This window comes from Thalia democratica, chromosome 5, assembly GCF_965202585.1.
Source record: "Thalia democratica chromosome 5, ktThaDemo2.hap1.1, whole genome shotgun sequence".
Taxonomy (NCBI): Eukaryota; Metazoa; Chordata; class Thaliacea; order Salpida; family Salpidae; genus Thalia; species Thalia democratica.
In genome coordinates, this window is record NC_139169.1 from 75,693,198 (window position 1) to 75,715,271 (window position 22,074).

At 25.6% G+C, this 22,074-nt stretch overlaps 1 protein-coding gene across 2 annotated transcripts in view; it reads right to left on the reverse strand.

Moving 5' to 3' along the window:
- LOC145837280 (uncharacterized) overlaps window positions 1–22,074 on the reverse strand; it is a 43,729-nt gene that overhangs the window by 15,655 nt on the left and 6,000 nt on the right. The window contains exons 6-17 of one of the 2 annotated variants that reach the window (XM_082945082.1): window positions 21,830–21,965; window positions 17,999–18,222; window positions 14,499–14,603; window positions 13,898–14,073; window positions 12,960–13,204; window positions 12,305–12,462; window positions 11,791–11,883; window positions 11,317–11,526; window positions 8,814–8,861; window positions 6,844–6,984; window positions 5,845–5,952; window positions 4,239–4,337 (exon numbers count right to left, since the gene is read on the reverse strand). In XM_082945082.1, the coding sequence (XP_082801208.1) occupies window positions 4,239–4,337; window positions 5,845–5,952; window positions 6,844–6,984; window positions 8,814–8,861; window positions 11,317–11,526; window positions 11,791–11,883; window positions 12,305–12,462; window positions 12,960–13,204; window positions 13,898–14,073; window positions 14,499–14,603; window positions 17,999–18,222; window positions 21,830–21,965 (1,743 nt within the window). The remainder of the gene's footprint in view (window positions 1–4,238; window positions 4,338–5,844; window positions 5,953–6,843; window positions 6,985–8,813; window positions 8,862–11,316; window positions 11,527–11,790; window positions 11,884–12,304; window positions 12,463–12,959; window positions 13,205–13,897; window positions 14,074–14,498; window positions 14,604–17,998; window positions 18,223–21,829; window positions 21,966–22,074) is intronic. The other variant, XM_082945083.1, reaches the window with a different exon arrangement.

The window sequence follows — 22,074 nt, forward strand, 5'->3', positions numbered from 1 at the left end:
ACTAAACATTTTACACTGAATCTTAAACTAGTTTTCTAAAACAAAAGACTATGTTTAATCTAGCTAAAGTCAATAAATCCATTACTAAAAAACATTTTAGATTTATTGTACATAGCGATGTTCAATTTTTATGGTTTAGATAACTTAATTTAAATGTGTCTAAAAGTTTAACCTTATTTAAAATTTTCAAGTTTATAATTTTGGTATGTTTCATCCAAATAAGACCAAAAAAGCTACAAATACCAACTAAATTTATTGTGACGTAAACTTAACTCTAAAGATATTTTCAACTATAAAACTCATTTCAGTTAAAATAATGATCACTTACAACCTAAAACTTCGAACAATCTAGCTTAGAAAACGTCTTTGTATTCTTCAGCAAGTATAAAATTTGATAAGAATCTATTCAGAAAACTTTGACTTTTGAACGATCAACACAACTCAACTTGTTCCAAATTGTATTAAAAATAATCAACACAGAAAACCAGTTTAATATACACACAAACAACCATTGTTACGCAACAGAGAACTTCAAATACTTCCTGTATTATACACTACATGCGCGTTTGTCAATCTTTTTCTGATTGATCATAATTACTATGCTTTAAATACTTTGTAAATTTAATATAATCTGTATGAACTCAGAAAAAAGGAGCATTTTGAGTTTTTTGCACCACGTTTTTGGAAGCCCTTTATACTGAAAGTCTTATAAACAATAAATAAAGTTGAGGTGATAAAATAAAACATCAAGAAAAAATCTTCTTCAACGTTAAACATTTTTAAGTATCAGCTATAAAATAAAAGTTTAAGAAATAACAAGAAATTTTTTTATAAGACTTTGAAACTAAACAAAAAAAAAGTTCACCATAAAAACAAAAACACTATTACTCACACATACAGCCTTTGAAAAGTTTTTAAAGCCACATGGTTTATTTTTGAATAAATAATATACAATATGTAATTTTATTTAGCTCAATTTTCTTACCTCAATCACAACTGTTGAATAAAACAAACATATTTATCTAAAAAAAATCAACTTAAAACGATAAAATAAAATTAAAACTTTGAAACGTAATTCATACAAAAATCAGCCTTCTAAATCAAAAGATGACATTTCGCTGAAACGTACGATCAGTAATGTCATTTCAACTCAATAAAAAAAACATTGCAACTTAAAGGAATCACCAATAATGTCATTTCAACTCAGAAGAAAAAACGTTGCAAACTGAAAGAATCACCAGTTACGTCATTTGAAATCATTAGAGATGACATTTAAACTAAACGTTTTGAACATAGTTCATGTCAATGTCATTTCAACTGAAAGGTGTCACCGGTAATGTCATTTCAACTAACGGCGGCCCTGTAGGTAGACTGGAACATTGACACCACCACATTGGTGACACTTCCACTGTTGCTCCTCTTGTGCTCCTTGTCTCTTCTCCACGGCATTTTTATATTTTAATTTACTTAATTTACAACTGTGATATGACATGTTTGTTTAAGATAAAAAGTGAAAGTTGTTTAAAACCTGTCTCATACCATAAAATCTGTCGTCTGTATAGAACACAACTGTAAAATTTAGTACATATTAAACTAAACTTTTTTCAATATTGGAGCTATAAAACTTAATAGCTTATTAAATAAAAATTAGTTTGCTTTATTTGACAACTAAATAAACTATTCAGTCACTTACTTCGTCTGATTTAATAACGAAAAGTATAAAACTAGTCTAGTTTGAAGCGTGGCTGACTAAAGTCTTTTAGAATTAACTAAATTAAACATTGCTACAGCTTTAATTAAAGAAATGTTTTCAAGTATAAAAATTAATCCATTGCTGTAATTACGTTTTAGAATTAAAAAATTTTAGATAAATAAATTCAAATATGTATTTAAGCTAGCGGTTATTACTGAATCCTAGCAAAGTTCTAAAACCACCACGAATTCCTTAAATTATAAACTAACTTATAAAACTGTGTAAATGCATTCAATGCTTTTTAGAAGGTTTGATAATTTAATTAATTTGTAAGAAAAAAATTAGGCTGTAATTAGAAAATAAAACACAATTTATTGTCTAAAGTTATTATTTTGCTAAAACTTCTTTAAATCTTAATTTGTACATCAAAATGAAAAAAACATTATTAAGCAATAAAAAAGAAAAAAACCTAACTTGGTTATTTTACAATAAAAAAACGAAAACACTGTATAAATATAAGAGTTAACACTTGACACAATTGCTTTTTCAAAACAAACAACACTTACAAACAACTAAGAACACTTTTAATTTTATTTTAAAAACATTAGTTGTCTCCATCAATTAGTACAAAAAGCTTTATTTAATAAAAAACAAACAAACATTAAAAAATATTACCTACAATACTAGTTGAAACAAATAAGAAAAAAAAGGTTATATTTAAACAAAAACAACTATAATAAATAAAAGAGTCAACTAATATTGCGTACGACGGTGCATACGCGTATGTTACGTATGCTGTGACGTCATAATACAACATCCTGTAAACTAATTTGTTTGATCCAATTAACAACAACAACATTTTGACCCTTTCATTTGGCAACGTGTTAATTGTTAATTGTATGTGTAACCTTGGATAGCTTGATTCTTACACTTTGAAACGAGTATAAAGTCGAATAAAACAAATGAGCTAAGTTGAGTAACTCAACTACTTAGGAGAACGTAAAACTTGTCCACAAATATTTTTAAATACTCAGTTGTACTTATTACAAGTATGATAGTTTTATCAAAGTTTTAAATCAATTAGTAGCATAATAAAAACTATGCGAATGAAAAATATTTGATAACTTTGTATCGAATTAAATACATGCCTACTTAAGTTTGATAATAAAGTTTACAAGCAATTTAAAATGCATTAAATTTTTATTACTTTTAATTTCTTAAATACCTCACTACAGTGCCAATTTTTTTTCTAAAGTAATAAAAATATCATCTGATGCAAATTTTGGATATTTCTATAAAGACTGCTGTTTAGCTATTAGTTTCAAGTATTAAGTATATATAAGTTATAAGTATAAACCTTATCAACTAATTTTGCTAACAAAAGTAGTTGATAAGGTTTAGCTGAAATATATATCACTTGTTTTCTCAATAAAAATGTTAGAAAATGAATCATGTCTCATATTTCTGTTTAAGTTATAAGTATTTTTGTCATTGGTTTTGGGTATTTAATTCATAAAAAATTGAGTTTTATTTAGCATACCTAAAAATAGTTTTTTTTTAGTGAAGAATGTTCCAAAAACTGCTAGAAACTAATAAATATCATTAAAAACGCTACTAATACACTCATTTAAATTTTACTGAATTAAGTAACTAAAAATATTAAAATAGTTCTATTATGTGCTTAAAATTAAGTTTTAAATTGAACAATAAAACTTGTATTAAACTTCAAAAATTGTTTTTTTAAGAAATAAAGCTTTAAAAGGTTTATTATTTCATTAAAACTCATTTACTGCTAGTTTTAAAAAAGTATGTATTAAAATACACTTTAAAAATTGTGCTTAAAGTGACAATTAAACTTCAAATTATTAGTAACCCTTTCTTTACTTTAAACTAACAAGAATATTTCGAACCAAAATATATAAACATTATTATCTTAAATACATTTGTTTTTAGTCTTTTATGCTTACAAGAATAAAGTTAAAATTGTAAAAAAAAATCGAACTACTAAAATAACCTGTGAGGAATATTATAGTACAAAATGATAGTAAAACTTTTATTTTTCATTTAAAACAATTTCTTTTAAACAATTTTCTTTCATGGGTTATTTTTCAAAGTATGTCAAGCTGACATTTTGTAACTTAGTTTGTACTAAACTTATTTGCTTCTTTTATAAAACTAAACTAAAATGAGTTTAATGTACTTTTAAGAATATGCCAATTTAAAAGCCATGGAAGGTATATTTTAATCCAACTAACTATTTTATCAACAATACACTTGACCATACATGAACATAATCATATAAATTAAATTTATTTTATTTACTGTAATAACCTTTAAAGAACATTTTAGTAAAAAAGGTAAACTAAAATCATATTTTCAATTTAAAAATAATTAAACAACTAATTATCAAAAGTCGTTTCAATCAACTAATTTATTACAACAACAATTATTAACTTAACTTTTACTAAACTGTTTTGTTCCTTTAGAAAAATAAGTCAACATGAGTTTAATAGAATAACAATCATCAAAGTTAAATGAAACTAACGATTTTATCAATGATGCATTTGATCATGTCGAGCCACTTTCCTATCGTGTTGCTGTCTTCGTGCTGAAGTAACAAGCTGGATCCTCTGTACGTTTGTAGCTGAAAAATAATATTTACTTTCAAATAAATGGTAAAGAACTTTTAAACGCGAACAAGTTAATTTTGTTACATTGAAATATGCGTTTAAGTGTAATATTAAAAAAAAAAAAACTTTTTTAAACAAATTTAAACTTCTATTACACAATTATAACTATAAATTTGTATAAAAACTTTTATTCAGTATATTTATAAATAATAAATTATTCATTCCTTAATTAGCCTAATTTACATACTTAAATTAAGCTTTTTGTCAGTAAGTAAAAATGTAAATATTTTTAAATTAATCAGTAAAAAGTTATTACAGCATTTTTATAAGTGTTTTTGTTATTGTTTATACTAGTTTTGATCTTTTATGATTGTTTAAATTAATATTTTTTAGTATACAAAGCAAAGACTAATTGAATGTTCTTATGACCACCTAAAAAATAATGTTAAAAATGATAATAAAAATGATAAAAACTTCAAAATAAATTTAGAAATATCGAAACGACTAATATAATGTATTCTATTTTAAATCATAAGTTATTTTTAAAAAGTATGAGTTTAACTTTTTAATGTCATTTAAATAAACTAAAAAAAAATAAATTGTAATAAAACTCCTACGATATAAATATCTTTCTATTTACGTCAAAGCAAATAAATATAGAATGCAAAATGTAAACAAACATTTATATATAATGAAGAAGATAAAATAAAAATGTTTAGCTTTTCGTTGAGTTTTTATGGTAGTATTTTTAATTTATAAACCTGGTAATTAATTTAAAACGATGATAAATATTAAGTAAAACATAAAACATGGCTAAAATAATTTTCATCAAAATTTTAATAGTTTATTTTGTTTGGATTGGTAACACTTTGTAAAAATAGCTGAGTTTCAATATTTTATTTTGCAAATGACTTTATGTCGAATGTAGGAACTTAAATTTGTTTTTGTACTTGATAAAATTTCAAATACATGTCGAATTTATTTGTTTATTTTTAAGGTACTTTTGAACAATATTTTGTTTATTTATATAAGAGCTTAAAGTTGCATAAGTAAAATTTTTTGTGGATGCTCAATAGCGACGTTATGCGGTTAAATTCAATGATAATTTTAATGGCCAACTAAATAGATAAACAAAAAATACTATGTTAGACCAATTAAGAGAGTAGTTTAAAAAGATGTATATTTTGTAAATACTTTGATAAAATTTAGTTTATTTGTAGGACTTTTAAGATTGCTAAGAAATTAGCTAAGTCCTTATAAAAACCTTAATATACAAAGTTGTAAAAAATTTATTTTTTTTTAACTGTATTTAAGTTTGATATTTTTCAAATAAAATAGTAATAACAAAATTTATTTCTTACCTATCGATAACTTCAGTATGACTCAGGTTTTTTTTTGTACACATTTTTTTATTACAAAGTATATTAAATAAGAATCATCTAATTCATATTCTTACTATTTATATCACTAGCAGCACATTGCATATTTTTAAATAATATTTAAATTAATAATATTATTAACCTCAATAACATTTTTCTTACTACTTCTGTCACTGGCAGCCCATTGTATGTTGGCACCTCTAAGTTCGCATGAACTTTCTGGTTTTCCGTGCAAATACGATGCTTTCGACTGTGTAAGTTAATTGTTTACATTGAAAATTCATAAAGAAAATGAAAATGAAAGTTATGAAAGTTTAAAATCAACACGTAAATATTGATACATAAAAATTGAAAAAGCTTTGAGAGACATTTTTAAGAAGAATAAAAAAAACTATAAGATTGCTGCATTGTTGAGTATATATTTTTTTTATTTAAGTTATTTAACACAAACATGTTCATAAAAATCAACAATAAATTGTATGTTTTCTATTAATAAGAGAAATGTAATCAAAAATGATACAAAAAAGGTCCAAATTACTAACTTTTATTTTAACCCATGAAATTATTAATTCAATAATTGTAGGAGAACTTTGTTAAATTAAATTATTTTCAGAAAATAATTTTATCAACCATAAAACTATCGCTTGATAACTTTTAAATGTGTTATGAATGACCTATTTATACATATTCAATATACTACAGGAGTTAAGCGACCATAAAACTAAAGCTAAAAATAATAAATCATACTATTTACTTTCAATAAAGTATGAAAATTTTGAAAAAGTTTAGTTTCGACTTATGTTTTTATGTTCAAAAAATTTTTAAATACACCAATTTCGAAAAATAAAAATGCTCAGTTACTTTTGTTTCATAAATGTACTTTCCTCAAATTTACCATTTTTATAAAAAAAGATTTAAATTTAACAACAAAAAATTAACAAAACAAACTTGATTAAAATACTTTTGATCTATGTAGAAGAACATGTTGTTGACATGTTAAAAATACACCGATTAAAAAAAACATACATTTATTTATACTTGTTTTTAAATATGCTTTTACGCTTTTACTAATTTAAAAATTTCACTTTAAACTAAAAATTTATTAAAAAACATAAGAAAAACTTAATAATAAAAAACAAACGTGATTGAAGTGCTTCTGGTCCTTGTAAAACAACAGGTTATTGGACAACAGTACAATCCAGTTTTGAGTCCAGTGCTTCCTCTGTTTCTTGCCAAGTTCCATTATCTTCGTCCAATTCAACCTGCCCTGACGCTGAATCGCCTGGAAATTATTAAAATGAATTTAATAAAAATTGTTATCAGTATTATTTTTATACGCAGCACAAAACTTACTGTAAAAAAGTAGGAAGATGTACATGTAAGTTTTATAGCAATTTTTGTTCAAAATTCAAATTTTTTCAAAGTTTCTTTAATTCCAGGTTTTTCTAGGTTTTCTAGTCTAAATTGTCAAATTCGAGGTGTTCTAGGATTTTAGGCAACCATGTTAAGTATAAAGGTTTACTAGTCAAAAATGTAGGAAGTTTTATTTACTAAATAGTATAAAGTTGTACTCTTTAATATATTATTATACATACAAACAAGCATAAATGTAGAACAATTTTTCTAATCATTTACGACAAACCATTATAAAGGCTAATTTCAATAAATGAAAATGCTGGGTCGAATAAAAGTTATAGTCAAAAATAATTATTTTAACAATATTAACTGTAAACTGTTCAAAAAATAATTACGTGTTTTAAAAACAGTAATAGCTTAACATGCAGGGAAATTGTACAGTAAAGTTAGTAAAATGGAAAGTTGTGATCTTTTAAAGAAAATAAAATCTTGAGTCTTTACAAACTAGCATTATTATTTTAGGTAAAGCAAAATAACTAAGTTTGCTGAATGGATATTGATTGGTGTGTGTAATGACAAAATATAGAACAAACAGTTTCGTTCTTATAAAACCAAAGCGAGTGTTTATGAGTATTCCTCAATTTGAATTTGTATAATCTAAAAAGGAAGTTGAAACAAATGTTGTTTAATTTATTTAGAATTTAGTAAACAAACGCTTTTATCGAAAGCATTCGATACTTAACTTTTGTGAAATCTAAAGCATCACATGTTAGTTTTGTTTATTTCAGGATTTTCAGAAAAAAAATTTAGAAGAATAATAAAAAGACAAAACTTTAGTTTTATTAGAATGGGTGGTTGAAAAGTAGACATTTTCTAAACTTAAACTGTTTCGCACAACTATTTTAGTTAAAAAGGAATACAAAAAAACACTTTACAACCTTTTTTTTGATTATAAGTGAAAAGTTATCAACAATTTAAAAAATATCAGATTTATATCTAATTATTATGTTAACCATGAGGTTGTCAACTGACTTATTGTTTTAGGAGAATTTTATCTGATTAAATCAACACTTTTTACAACACTTCAAAATTATTGTTTTATAAACCATAAAACTAATGGATATATAATTTTATAAATTTTACGACCGAGGAATTTATTCTAAACAAAATTAGCACATGAAAACATAAATAGACAATAAAGCTAAAGTTAAAAATAAGAGCTTTCACTATTTACTTCAAGTAAAGTATGAAAAATTGGAAAACTTGAGTTTTGACCGCTCACATAGCTAAAATTAAAAAGCTAAAAACAGGGTAAATTAATTTTAACTTTCCTAGTATTTTATCAAAACTATAACATTATAAACAGACCATGGAAGTTTATTTTCGCTAAAAAAGTATAAAAAAAAGTTTTAAAACAATAGTTTTACTACAAAATAAGTGTACAATTAACTGTAAAATTGCAATTCAAATATTTAATTTACTTGCACAAATAGTAATTACAGAAACATTCTTAAAAATAGAAACTGAAAGTCTGAAGAGGTTAAACTGTTTACCTTCACAACTTGATATACACTATTTATTAATATTATATTTTTTTATTAATTAACCAACTGCAATAAAACTATTGAGTAGAACTGAGTGATATACTACAAAAACAACATTTTCTTTTGAAAAATATGAAAAAATATAAGTCAAACCTAAACACAAAGCAACTAGAACAAAAAAAAAATTTAAAAAAATAATATTCAAACTCACATCATCTGAAAATCGTTGATTTTTCTGCAAGGAGTTCCCAAAAGAAACCTGTTTAAAGATGTTTATTGATAATTACATGATCAGCACAATAAAAATTTACAAAAACAATTTATAACTATAATTGTATTTATAAACTTATATTACTTACTTTATAACTGTGTTTTATAACTCCTTAACTTTCATATAAACTTGCAAGATTATTAGACTCAAAAACGGAATGCAAAAATTTGTTCACAATATTTAGTTATGTAAATTGCAACATGTTTAAACAGTGTGCACAAGTTTTCAAACTTAAATTTTAGTAAAAAGTATTTGTATTTCAAATACATACTAGTTAAAAAAATATAACTACTTCATGCTAGTAATTGATAAATTCTATTTTACATGACCTTTAAATAAAAGTTGTGAAATAAAATTAAGTAAATAGCTCGTTTATAAGATATAAACACTAGTTGTATTTAAAGTTTAGAGACAAATGAATAAAAATATGAGGCTCGTTTAGAAAACTTTACTTAACATTTATTTTTGAATAAAATATAAATGCGAATTTCCAAACTAGTTAGTCAATAGTATACAAGACATGCTAGTTTTAAATTCATGCTTTGATTAACTTTTATAACACAAAGTTAAAAGTGTAACTTAATTAGTTTATGTTAATCAGATAAACGAATAGGTTTACAATACTTTTAGACATCACACTTTTATAAAAGCCTAGTATTTCTTAAAATGATATTTTACAGAACTTAAAAACAGACACTGAATGTGTTTTGAGCCTGAAAAACATAATTAATGATAGATATATATTATTTTAAATCCAAAATTATTTCACAGAATTTAAAAAAAACAGCAATTGTCCGCATAAATGTCAAAATTAAATTAGTAAAAAGTGTGACTAAAAATCTTTTCAATGCACTTTTAAACACTATGATGTAACAATGTTGTTTTGGTGATTTTAATAATTAAAAAAATGTTTACCATACTTAAAAAAACCCAATTAACAACACATTAAAAGCTGTTCCGGAAGTATTTAAAATGTTTTTGAATTTTTAACCTGTATTTATTTTATGAAAAGTTAACTAAATGATATTTGAAAAGTTTTATACTTGAGGTATAAATTTTAAATAAAATTAGCACATTGACAGCATTAAGAGACACATTATAATATTACTTAAATTAACTCTTTACATTTCAGTAAATCGACCAATCTTTTTTAGTTAGGACTCATAACTATATAAAAATTTAACTTAAAGATTTCTATACGACACTGATTAAGTTAAAAACACTAAAACAATTGTAATGACAGTTATGTTTAACAGTTTACTTTTATAACTGTAACTATACTTATATTTGACTAAATCACATACATGTGACTCACAATTTTGGTTAAATAAAAGAATTTATATACTTTAGAATCAACATTTGAATTGAAAATAATTTAAAAGTTTTAATTGGTTATTAAAAAAAATTTAAACTCTAAATGCATAACAGATACATTTTAATATTTGAAATATAACAAACTTAAACATAAAACTTCAAAAAACATTTACCGTAGGCAGCTTTTAGGTAAATTTTTAGTTATTTGCAGAAGTAAAAACGTAGACTGTAAGTTTTAACACATTAATGATTTAAAACTTTGTAAACTCTCATTTAATTCTTTTAATAAGTATAAAGCTCTTAAGACTAACTTACTATATAAAAAACTACTAGATAACAAAGATTTTAGGGAAATTTTGGCTATATGTCATTATTTACAAGTTTCTTGTTCTTGATACATATTAAGATTTATTTAAGTACTCACAGATATATTTTACACGAATGAAACAGTTTAATTAAAGTAAAAATATAATACAGATACTAGACACAGACAGTTATTGTGTAAAACGAAACATTTAGAAAACAAAAATATTGTAGTTATATTCAAATTATACTAATTTAATTTTAAAAAAACTCCATCCTTAATATACTTAAAAGTTTTAATTTTATAAAACTTACAATGCAACATGCATAACAGTGGTATATAACAGATAAAAACGTCAAATATAAAACGACACATTAGTTACACTTATTACGACAAAAACTGAAACAGCAAAAGAATCAGAACATTATCAACTTTTAGATGACTTAAACCATAATATAACAGTATTCATATCATAAATAACACAGTTCAAATTGTTATACAAACTAAATTCAATCTTTTTTTAACATATTACAAACTTGCTTTTGACAAAATGAAAATTAAAAACGTCAACTTAATTTGCAAGACGACTTTAATCTGTAATTGATAATTAATTTGATAAAAAAAAAAACTCAATGACTCAAACATTTGTAGAAAAAACAAAATAACAACAGCAGTGCAAACAAATAACCAACCTGGTTTTGTGGGAGACTCGATGTAGAAAAAAAAACAAACAAAACAATTCTAAAATTTACACAATAAAATAAAAACTTTAAAATTTCCAAAAAAAAAAATCAATATATAAAATTAATAAATCACCATACCAACCTGATTTTGCGGGAGATCGGAGGAAAACACGATCATGGACCTGGCCTGCACGTTCCGGTCCAGTGATTTCGAGATCACGTGACTGCTCCTCAGTCTCGGTTGGATGACTTCAGCTGCATGAGGAGTGACGTCACGCTCGAGCGTCATCGATTTTTCGCTGTGACGAAGTTTGCGGTGGAAGTCGTCACGCTCCGACGGTTTCGGCGAAATCTTTGTTTTTGCAGGTTATAAAAAAAGCGTGAAAAGCAGCATTCGAATAATATTTTACTTTTAAAATAAAACGTACATTTGTTTTTTATATAAGTTTAATATTTATTATTCTTGTTGCAAATAGAAGCTTCAAGGCGTTCAAACTCAAAAGTAAAATGCGGTTAAGCATGCAAAAAAAAATTTTAAGTATAGTTATTTTAGTGCGCAAAAATATTTCAAACTTTTTCAGTGTTTTTTTAATCTTATTTATTTTTTTTTTCTTACTTGTTTCAACGCGGGTAAGTTCCAGGAGGTCTTCCTGGTTTTTTCGTTGTAGTAATAGTACTGGTGCGACGACTTGTCCCAGTGCTGATTCCACTTTGTTGTATATAAACAGTTTTAAATAAAAGAATTTGTTAGTTGATGGAAAAACAAAAATGAATGTCGAAATATAATAAATGCAGTTTAAAGAAACAAAAATAAACTGAATGCGTTAAGTGAGACCTTAGAAAAACATAATCAATCACAAAGTAGAAACTTAAACTAAAAGTTAGTTAATAGCAATATTTATCAAAACATAGCAACAAAATTTAAAAAAAAAGATATTTTTTTACCTACACTTATTTTTTTTTAATTAAACTTATCATTATTCGTTAACATTTTTTAATAAACAAAAACAATCTCAAAGATAAAATTTCAAAAATGCATATCAAATTATTAAACAAAAAGTGTTTTCAAACACACGCTAAAAATAAATCTTTATTTTTTTAATTATAATAGTTATATACATTATATTAACCTTTTCGTCGTTGACATTGTTGACCCACACCACGTCTCCGTTCTCAATAGTTCGGTTCCAGCTCTCCGATTCGCTGATCTGGCGGTTCCACGATTTTGATTGGCTGCTGACCGGTGAGGAGGGAGCCGTTGATTGGCTGCCGCTTTTGTGCGATTTCTCTGTTGAAAATTTAAATAAATTGTTTATTTGCTGTCAAAATCTATGCTTAATTAAGTCAGGGCACAGTCAGTTTGCCTTTGTTTAGTTTACTTTAAAGTTCGTCCGCACGTGAAAACCAGCTAACTTTGAACAGTTATGTAAAACAAAATATACACAACAATTGCTTTTAATATTTCAAGCAAATCGTATAGTTCAAGAAAATATTTCAAGCAAATCGTAATAAATCACCCAAACCGCTCCAGGATCTTGCGGAAAGGGTCCTCGATAATTTTATACAATAAAGTAGTTTATATAATTAAGAATGTTTGACTAGCAAAAATATTCAGAGAACAAAAACTAAAACAAAATATAATAGCTAATCTAAACACTTTCGGTCATACATATACAAAAAAAACTAAAAAACCTGAGCCATTTCTGAATTTGGCGAAAACAAATAATAATATTTTATATATACAAAACTTTGAGAACGTGTTTGAAAAAAAAATATACAAAAAACCTGAACCGTTCCTCGATTTCGCGGAGAGCGTCCTCGAAAGAGCCTTCTTCAGCTGCAGTTTCTCCGACTTGTTCGTCGAATCGTGGAAGACCTCGTGCGCCTCCTTCTTTGTGACGTCACGTTTGTTCGTGACGTCACTGCTCACTGTCGCGTCATCGGTGATGCGGTACTTGGCGACCGGCCAGTTCTTCTTGCTTTTTATTCGGGCTGGAGAGCTTAGACGGCGCTGTAGCTGGTTGGTGAAACTGAAAAAAAAAAATTGTATAAAAATACTTCTATAAAAACTAGAAATTAATTATATTATACTTTTTCTAAAGATTGTGCTACTAGCAAATACTAATCTAAACCGCATGACCATTAACAACGATCCATGCGACAATCTGCGACCTGATTTCGTCCTTATTACATTAGTTTGGTTTTGAATTATACAACGGTTCATCGTGACTATATCTGTCTGACTGATGAGGACGAAATCAGGTCGCAGATTGTCGCATGGATCCTTGTTAATGGTCATGCGATTTAGATTAGTGTTTACTAGTAGTACAACTTTTATTATTTAGCTTATTTTTCTTATCTAAAACTGTTGCTAATAGTCAGGTTGTACAAATCTGACTAGTGCTTAAACATCTCAGTTTTACTGAAGATAGCCAAAATAACAACTAGTTAAAAAACATTTCTATAAACAGTTGAGGTTATTTACATAATCATTTAAAACATTGCTCATTCTCAAGAGGCTTTTTACTTTAAGCCATTCAGCAAAGGTGTTTTAGTAAAAATTTATTTTAAAATTTAAATTGGATAAAAAAATATAATAATGCTCTTAATAATAATTTTTTAGCGGCAAAAAAATTTCTGCAAGCTAAAATAAAGCTCTACAAAATTAAATCAACTTGCAAAAGCGGTTGACCCCGTATGGTCTTCTTAATATTAAATCTCACCTGGTGGGCGAGAGATTTTTCCTCGATTTGTTGACGTCGGGCGACTTGACGAGGGGAGGCGACATGGATTGGGGGCTGCTGGTGGGGGATTTTTTGGTGAAGAATTTGCTCTTTTTCGGAGTTGGCTTCTTCGATGCGTCGGGGACCGGAGGCGGTACTTTCGGTTTGTTCTTTTTCTGAGAGAAAATAAAATTTGTTTCAGCAAAAATAAAATAATATATATTAAGAATTGTTGCGTCATGATAACATTGAGATACTTTTTTATGTTATGAATGAATTGAGGAGTTTTTGATTTTAATTTCCAACTTGGTTTGTGTCGAAATTTAAATAGTTTGTTACTAGCAAGATGACTATTTACATGCTTTGAGTAAATTTACAAATATTATACCATAACCTTCTTAGATTATTTTAGCATTTTAAGTGCTAATTTTCAAAATCTATGCAAATTCTGGTTTGTAACTTGACCGTTATAAAATTTTCCCAGAGATTCTCTGTTACATTACTTTAAAACATCGTGTAAGATTTGATCATCTTTTTTTATTTTAGTTTATAAAGTTTACGAAAATTTTCTTACAAAATATTATTACATATAAATACTAACGAAGTATTGAGACATATCAGCTGAAAATCTCATTTCTCCCGTCATGTTGTTGTACAAATATCTCGTTCCGGTCTGATTGTCGAGCTGCATCTCCCAAGGGTCGTCCTATTTGTGAAAATATATACAAATACAAAATACGATTTAAAAAAAGAATTTAAATGTAAATGTGAAGTTAAAAAAAATAACTTAAATGTAAATGTAAAGTTAAAACTTAACTCTTAGTAAACTTTTATAATTTTTTCAAAAAAAAGATCTCAGCATTTATTCTCAAAAAAACCCGTGATTCATGGATTATCACTAACACCAACTAAATAAAAAAACATCAAAATAATAGTAACTTAAACTATTTACTCAACTCTCAAAAAAATATTTTTCAATTTCAATGCCAAATCACCTATACATCTAATAGGTTGATTGTTTTTATAGTTTGTAAACAACTTATAGTAAATCACTAAAACTTTACAATAATAGTTGTTTAGATACTTATATACAAAAATAACTTATTAGCTGTTAGTTGCTACGTTAACTTATACATTTAAGCCATTTAATAAAACACGTGTGTTAAGTTTATTATTACGAAGTGTTTTTTTTCTTTTTTAATTAAAACATTTTATGTTAATAATTAGTTTTTACACTTGTTGACACAAAATTTCATAAAAAAAATGCTAATTTATCAGGTTTAGCAGTAATACTTTTGGTATTTAATTATTCAAAATGATAATATTAAATTTAATATTGTTTATCTTAAGAATTTCTTACGTTATCTGTTATCAAGGCAACTCGTGCCTTTTTTTCTTTTTTTTTATATATTTAAAAGGATGTAACCTTATCGTTAAAAAATTTATAATATAAACTAGTTTTTCATTTAAATGGCATATCTTGAAAAATAAATACTTTTTACTTGAAACGTCATAAGACACCAATAATTTGACTAACAGTAGTCACTCTCTTCATAATTAAATACAACACTTTATTATTTGTAAAATGTTTTAAAATATAAAGTTTACTATTACACTGCACAAGACAATTTATATTTAAGCACAATTATGCTTTGAGGTGTTTGCACTAATTGGTCACATAGATATTTTATAATAACAACAATTTTTTTTTGTGATCTGTGCACACACTGAAAGCAAACCTTATTGTCACTGATGAAATTAAAAAGTAAACTTGGTTATAACAACTTTTTTATTTTTATTATAATTTCTTTGTTATTGAGTTTATAATATTACATTATTACTACTACTTAAAATTAATTAATATATATTCTATTATAATTACTTTTTACATAAACTAATGTTTTATGTTAAAGCTTTTAGTATAAACTAAAATCTATTCTTCTTAGTGTGAAAAATGTATTTAATAAACTTTTTGTTAACTGTTTAAACACCTAAATCAAACCTTATTACAATACTTTTTAATTTTACCTAACTTTAGTTTTTCTATTATAAGAACTTTTTTGTGTTTTTTAAGGCAAAATTTTGATTCGAGTTTTTTTTTACATAAACAAACACAATGTTTTATTTTAAAGCTTTTAGTACGAACTAAAATATATTTCTCATAGCAATAAATATTTAATTATCTTTTGATATGTAGTATTTTTTTTTACGTGGGTGAAATTTTTTACGTCAAAAATGCTGTAAACTAAATTATAAGTTGAAAGTTTATCTTCTCCTACATTTTTAAAGTTTTAGACTTTAAGGATTTAAGAATACGTCGCTTTTACAATTTGAAAGTTAGTAAGCAATTCATTACTTAAACTTCCATTACTTTTCATTAATTAATCTTTTAAAAACATTTATACAATAATAATTACTGAAGTGTTTATTTTAATTTCACATGGTGATTTTTATCATTTAAAAAAAATTAAAATAAGAACGTTTGAAAACGAGTTAATCTATTAAAATCTGAAATTTTGATACCTTCAAGTAAAATCTATAGAATAAAAAAAATATTTTCAAAAATACTAGATAAGACTTAACTGTTAAATAACTGCTCTACTCCCCCTTATGGCTGAAACGTTAAACATTTTAAACTAGCCATTAAAAATTCTTTAATATTATAACCTATAAAAAATAAATTTAAATAATATTGAGGATTTAGCTAATAATTTACTATTAAGCTCAGACAAAAGTTGTTTTTGATAAATGCTTATGGTTAAAAACGCTATAAAACATTATCATAAAAAGATCTTTTAAATATTAGGAATTCAGGTGGTCGGTCATAATTTGATTAAAGTAAGTTGATTTATTACTGCTAATAAAACTGCTAACGGTATGCAAAATTAATACAAATAATTGTAAATAGTAGAATATATTCTCCTAGTGTAGGTTGTACTATCTCAAACATAGAAACTATAGTCATAACGATAAAATTGCTAAAAATATTTTGTAACTCTAAAGGCCAAAAATAGGTTATAGAATTTTTTAACCTACAAGTAGGCTTATAATAGTTGCTAAATAATTGTACGGTAGCTCATTTTATTATTATAAATGTTTTTATTAGATGTGTGTGTGTTTATATTTACGTTTGTTTTCTATTCATATTTCTCATTTTTAATAACATGTTTAGACACAAGGACTTTTTATTTTATACTTCTACTTTTATATACAATGTAAGGAAATTAAATGAATTAAATTACTTAAGTCAAACAAGTAATAAATTGTAATACAATGTGATTTCACTGTTTGACATTAGTACTTTCGCAATAACCAATAAAAAATTTTAAGTGACAAACAGCTTATTCAAATAGAAAACAAAAACAAAACGAAAGTATGCTTGAACTAAAAAAAGGTGTTGTTATTCATTAAAGAAATTGGTAATTTAATCGTATTACAATCTATTTATTGCTTAAATCACTAAAAACACTTCTTGTATGAACAATTAAGGTTAAGTAGCTCTTGAAACAGGAAAAACTAAACTGTTAGTTACTTCACTTTTAACAAAACTCTCAGTAAAACGAAATGTATACAACATACATGTACTACTAAGTTGTGCTGGTTAAGTAAGTTAAATCTCTAACCATGGAATTGTTAAGATATTTCTTGCAAGAACCAAAAAACTTAATATTTTAATAAGGTCTATAAATAATTTAAAGGCGGTTAAGAGGTTAATAAGTTGATAGATGATATTAACAAGAAAAATCTGCTAAAAATACTGTGTTGTAATTTGCCTCTAATGTTAAACAACACACACTTCAAATAACATATATAGTTGTTAAAATTTACTGACCCGGCAAATAACTAAAATAAAAAAAAGTCTTAAAAACAGCCAAAGTATGACTTTAGAAACGACTCAAACTTGAACAGGTTTTTTGTAGAAATAAAACTAAATACTACTTTACAAAAACTTAAATGACCTTGAAAAAAGTAAGATTAACCTTAGAAACATCTAAAATAACAACTTCCGTTGAAAAACCACACAAGAAAAGACCCCTTAAAAAGTAAATGACCTGTGGAAAATAATTTTATACAACTTATAAAAAACAAAGTTAGACTGACCTGTGAAACAATTGAAGCTTTTCCCTGCGAGTTCTCCCTGGAGTGGCCCGGATGTTTCGGGGGAGATTCGAAGGAGGGCCGCTTGTGGGGGGAGACGTCAACCGAGGGCTGCCGGCTGTGGGAGTAGCTGGGGGTGGGGCTGGTTGTCAGGGAGTGTTTGGGGCTGGTTGTCAAGGAGGGTTTGGGGCTGGTTGTCAAGGAGGGTTTGAACTTCAATCCTTCGTCTGTTGAAATGTTATTTGTGTCAAACAGCAACAATGTGGTCAATGTCTTATTAGTGTTTTAGTTTATCTTTCTTATGTTTTAGTTAATGTTTTGAACTTGTGTTCTATAAAGTTAATTGGGCTATAGTAGATAAATACAAGATAAAAAGTAATACATTTAATTCATGAATAAGCCCGAGCACGATTGGGTTGAAAGATTTTTTAAAAGTAAACTTTTAGTATGATCAATATTTTGTTATTTCGTTTGAATATACTTTAATTTTGTTACATATAAACACTTTTTCATGATTTTTTTTTATTACATATTAGATTAAATTTCAACTAACCCTAGGTCAATTTTTATAAAATTTTAAGTTAATTCTAGTTTTATTAAACTTTATTTATCTGAAATTATGATAAGTTTTATTGTAAAATTATCTCAAACTTAAATATCAATCAAAGTTGTTTGATTTTATTCAGTATACTTTTAAAATAATTTAATTTTAGCTTTGCAAATGTCATCTGCACAAATTGGAGTCTAACTCAATTTGTTTAAAGTGTACCAACAACAACTAAAATAAGAACAACTAATGAGAGAAAATATATCTTTTCAAATTAGCTTTTATTGCAACAAATTAAAAATCATGAGAAATATTCTTAGATAAAACTAATAACAAAAGAGAGAATATCAAAAACAAATTATAAAATATTAATTTTTAACCAAAACTCAGCTAAAGAGTTTTTTGTGAGTTTTATTGATCTCTATACCTATAATTCCCCTGCTACTATACACCAGCTCTTGCAGCTTCTATAAAACAAACATAAAAAATGTTCTCGCAAAGCTTTTACTGTTTTTAAATCATCTGTTTCAAGTTGGTAAACTAAATATAAAATATTTATATTGAGATTAAAAGTGATGATTTATGATATCTATATAAAGAAAAACAACAAAGCTTTGTTAGATCTTTGTGCATTTTTATTAAAAAAAAAAAAAAACAAAAACAGGGTAGTTAAACTGTGTCACAAGTGTTACAAAGAGACAAAAGAAATGATTATTATTTGCTATTAAATTTGTAAAAAAAAATGCAATTACTGCTACTTAAAATTTAAATTATACGTGTTTTTTATTACAGTACTTTAAAAAAGTTATATTTTAAGTAAAAGTTCAAAAGATTTTATTTCATTTTAACACCAACATTAAAACAATTAAATATAATTATAACCGCCGCTTAATTCTTACAATTCTAACAAACACGTATGATTTATTGAAAATAACCGCAGATAAAAAAAAATTTGTTGTTCAACCGTGAAAAATAAATACAAGAACTAAACACTTTTTAGAGGTTATATATAGTGAAGCGCGTTTGGAGAAAACTCAAATTCGCAGCATAGTTTAGTTGTACCGCACATATACAGTGTGTGTGTTTGTAAAACAGCTTGTTTTTACATTTCACAAATATTTTCGCATGTTAAACCAGTGTGCATATAACGTCATTTGGAAACAGAGTGTTTCGCTTAGATTTTGCGAAAATGTTGTTTGTAAAAGATATTTCATTGAAATTAAAGATTTTTATAAAGTATCAAAAGTTTGACAAAAGATAGTTTAAGAAATTTTAATTTATGCACTATTAGTTGTTTTTTTTCTTAAAAAATAACTTTTCTAATAGTTCTTGAATTAACTTAAAAACTTATTGTATTACTAAGCTAATAGAAAGCTATTCTATTAAACTTATAAAAATATTATATTTTTTAACAGTTTAAGAAGAATTAATATTTTTATTCATTTAATATTTGGTGAATCTAGTTAGCAACTTATAGAATTGATAAATCGTAATTTTTTCCAACCTTAAAACAAATATATCTTTATAACTTATTTTAAAATAGTAGTAACATTTTGTTTTATTTATGTTCTTGCCGTAAATAAATTACTGATTGTTTTAGTTTTTATTTTATAAGACTACTGCTATATTATGCTCATCTAGTTTTGTTGTGTGAAAACTACAAAGAATATAACTTTAGAAAGTTTTAAAAGTAAATAAACTTTTTTTTTTATAATTTCTACTAATTACAGCAAAAACAAAACTTTATAGGTACACTTCAAGAAAAAATGTTTTTTTAGTAAATACTTATTTAATATACAATACATATATGTACAAAAAACAAATACATTTTTGAAAACACCCCAAAACTTGTTCAATGTAATTAAGTCAAACATTTTCAAAAATCATTTTTTAAGCATATATTTAAATAACGGTGTGCGAATTAAATATTTTATTCATGACCGGTTTCGGTGGCAAAAAAGTGCGACCTCTTCAAGCTAAATAAAATATTAAACTGCACATAACAATGTTTGTTATCTATAATGTTATTTAAAACTTATTCATGCGTGAATATATTAAAACTAAGCATATATTAAAAAATTATATGATGCAAGCTTAGTTAAGTATTCCGTATTTTTTAAATGAACTTAAATTTACCATGTATCATATAACAAAAAACTTAATTTTACTACTACAATTTACTAGCTGGGAAAATGTGGTAAACATTTTAATTTAAACGGTTGATTAATATCACATTTCTTAAACATTTTTGAAACTTGAACTTTTTTGAAAGTCTTCATTGGAATTTTAAATATGTTTTTGATGCAGGTAAACATAAACTTTTTGTCAGTTTCTATTATTAGCATCATTTTCTATTTACTGTACAGACATATGTACATGTTGTTTATGATAAAACTAACTACATACAACTTAGACAATTTTTTTGATAAAGTAGAATGTAAATTTTACATCAAAGCGTAAATAAGTAAATAAGTATAAGTTTGTGTGTTAAAAATTTTGATTTTCTATGTTAACTTATAAATTTGAAATTAAATAAATCTATGTTTTTATTTTTGTTTTAAACAAAATGAACTTTTTGTGATATTTTTATTTTTCATCTCTTCGTTATGTGTCTTTATGTTCAAGTGGCCTAAGTTTTTATGCCTGGGTCCATCGCTAAATTACCTAAAACAAAAAATATACAAAACGTAATCTTAAAGAAAAAATGAAGTACAATAACTAGCTTAAGTTTTTCAGGAACTTCAATCTAGCCAGAATATCCTGAGCGTGGGGCGACTCTGTTCTCGTAATTTTCATACAAAAACACTTTAGATCTTTAGTCTACAAGAGCCTTAACTAGCCTGAGTTACACTAAGTTGGCCTGAGTTTGTGAAAAAATTTAAAAAAAGAGAAAAATACTAAAAAATTACTGTAAATTAAGGGGACACGTTCAAAATCCACCCGCGTTCAAATCCACCTGATCAAAATCGAGAACCGCTTACCGATCGAGGGTAAATGTTAAGGGTAACAGTGATAGTGAAAATAAATAAAAAAAATTAAAATAATGCAAAAAATATGTAAAATAAAATAATAAATAAGGAAAAAGAAAATCGGGTGGATTTTGAACGCGGGTGGATTTTGATAGTATACCAAATTAAGCTATATATCATGTTTGAATAAATCATCATTATAACTGACAATCTCATTTATATTAATTACTAATTGAGCGAAACAAATTTACAATTCACAAACCAACTTGTAAACTTAAACATCTATAAATTGTTTTAAATTTTCGCGATAATACTAACCGGGACGAAGCATGGAGGGGGAGTGGGGGAAATTGGAGCTGTTGGTGGAATAATTGGATGGGGTCGGGCTTGATGGGTACAAAAGTTGGTCGTTCAGTTGCTGCATGTTGTTGGTTGACGCTATCTGCCTTATTGTCTGTAATGAATAACATATTTTATTTGTTTATTAAAGCAATTATGTATAAATTTATCATTTGTATTGAGTTCTAAACATGCGTCATACCATCTTCATACTTATACTATAC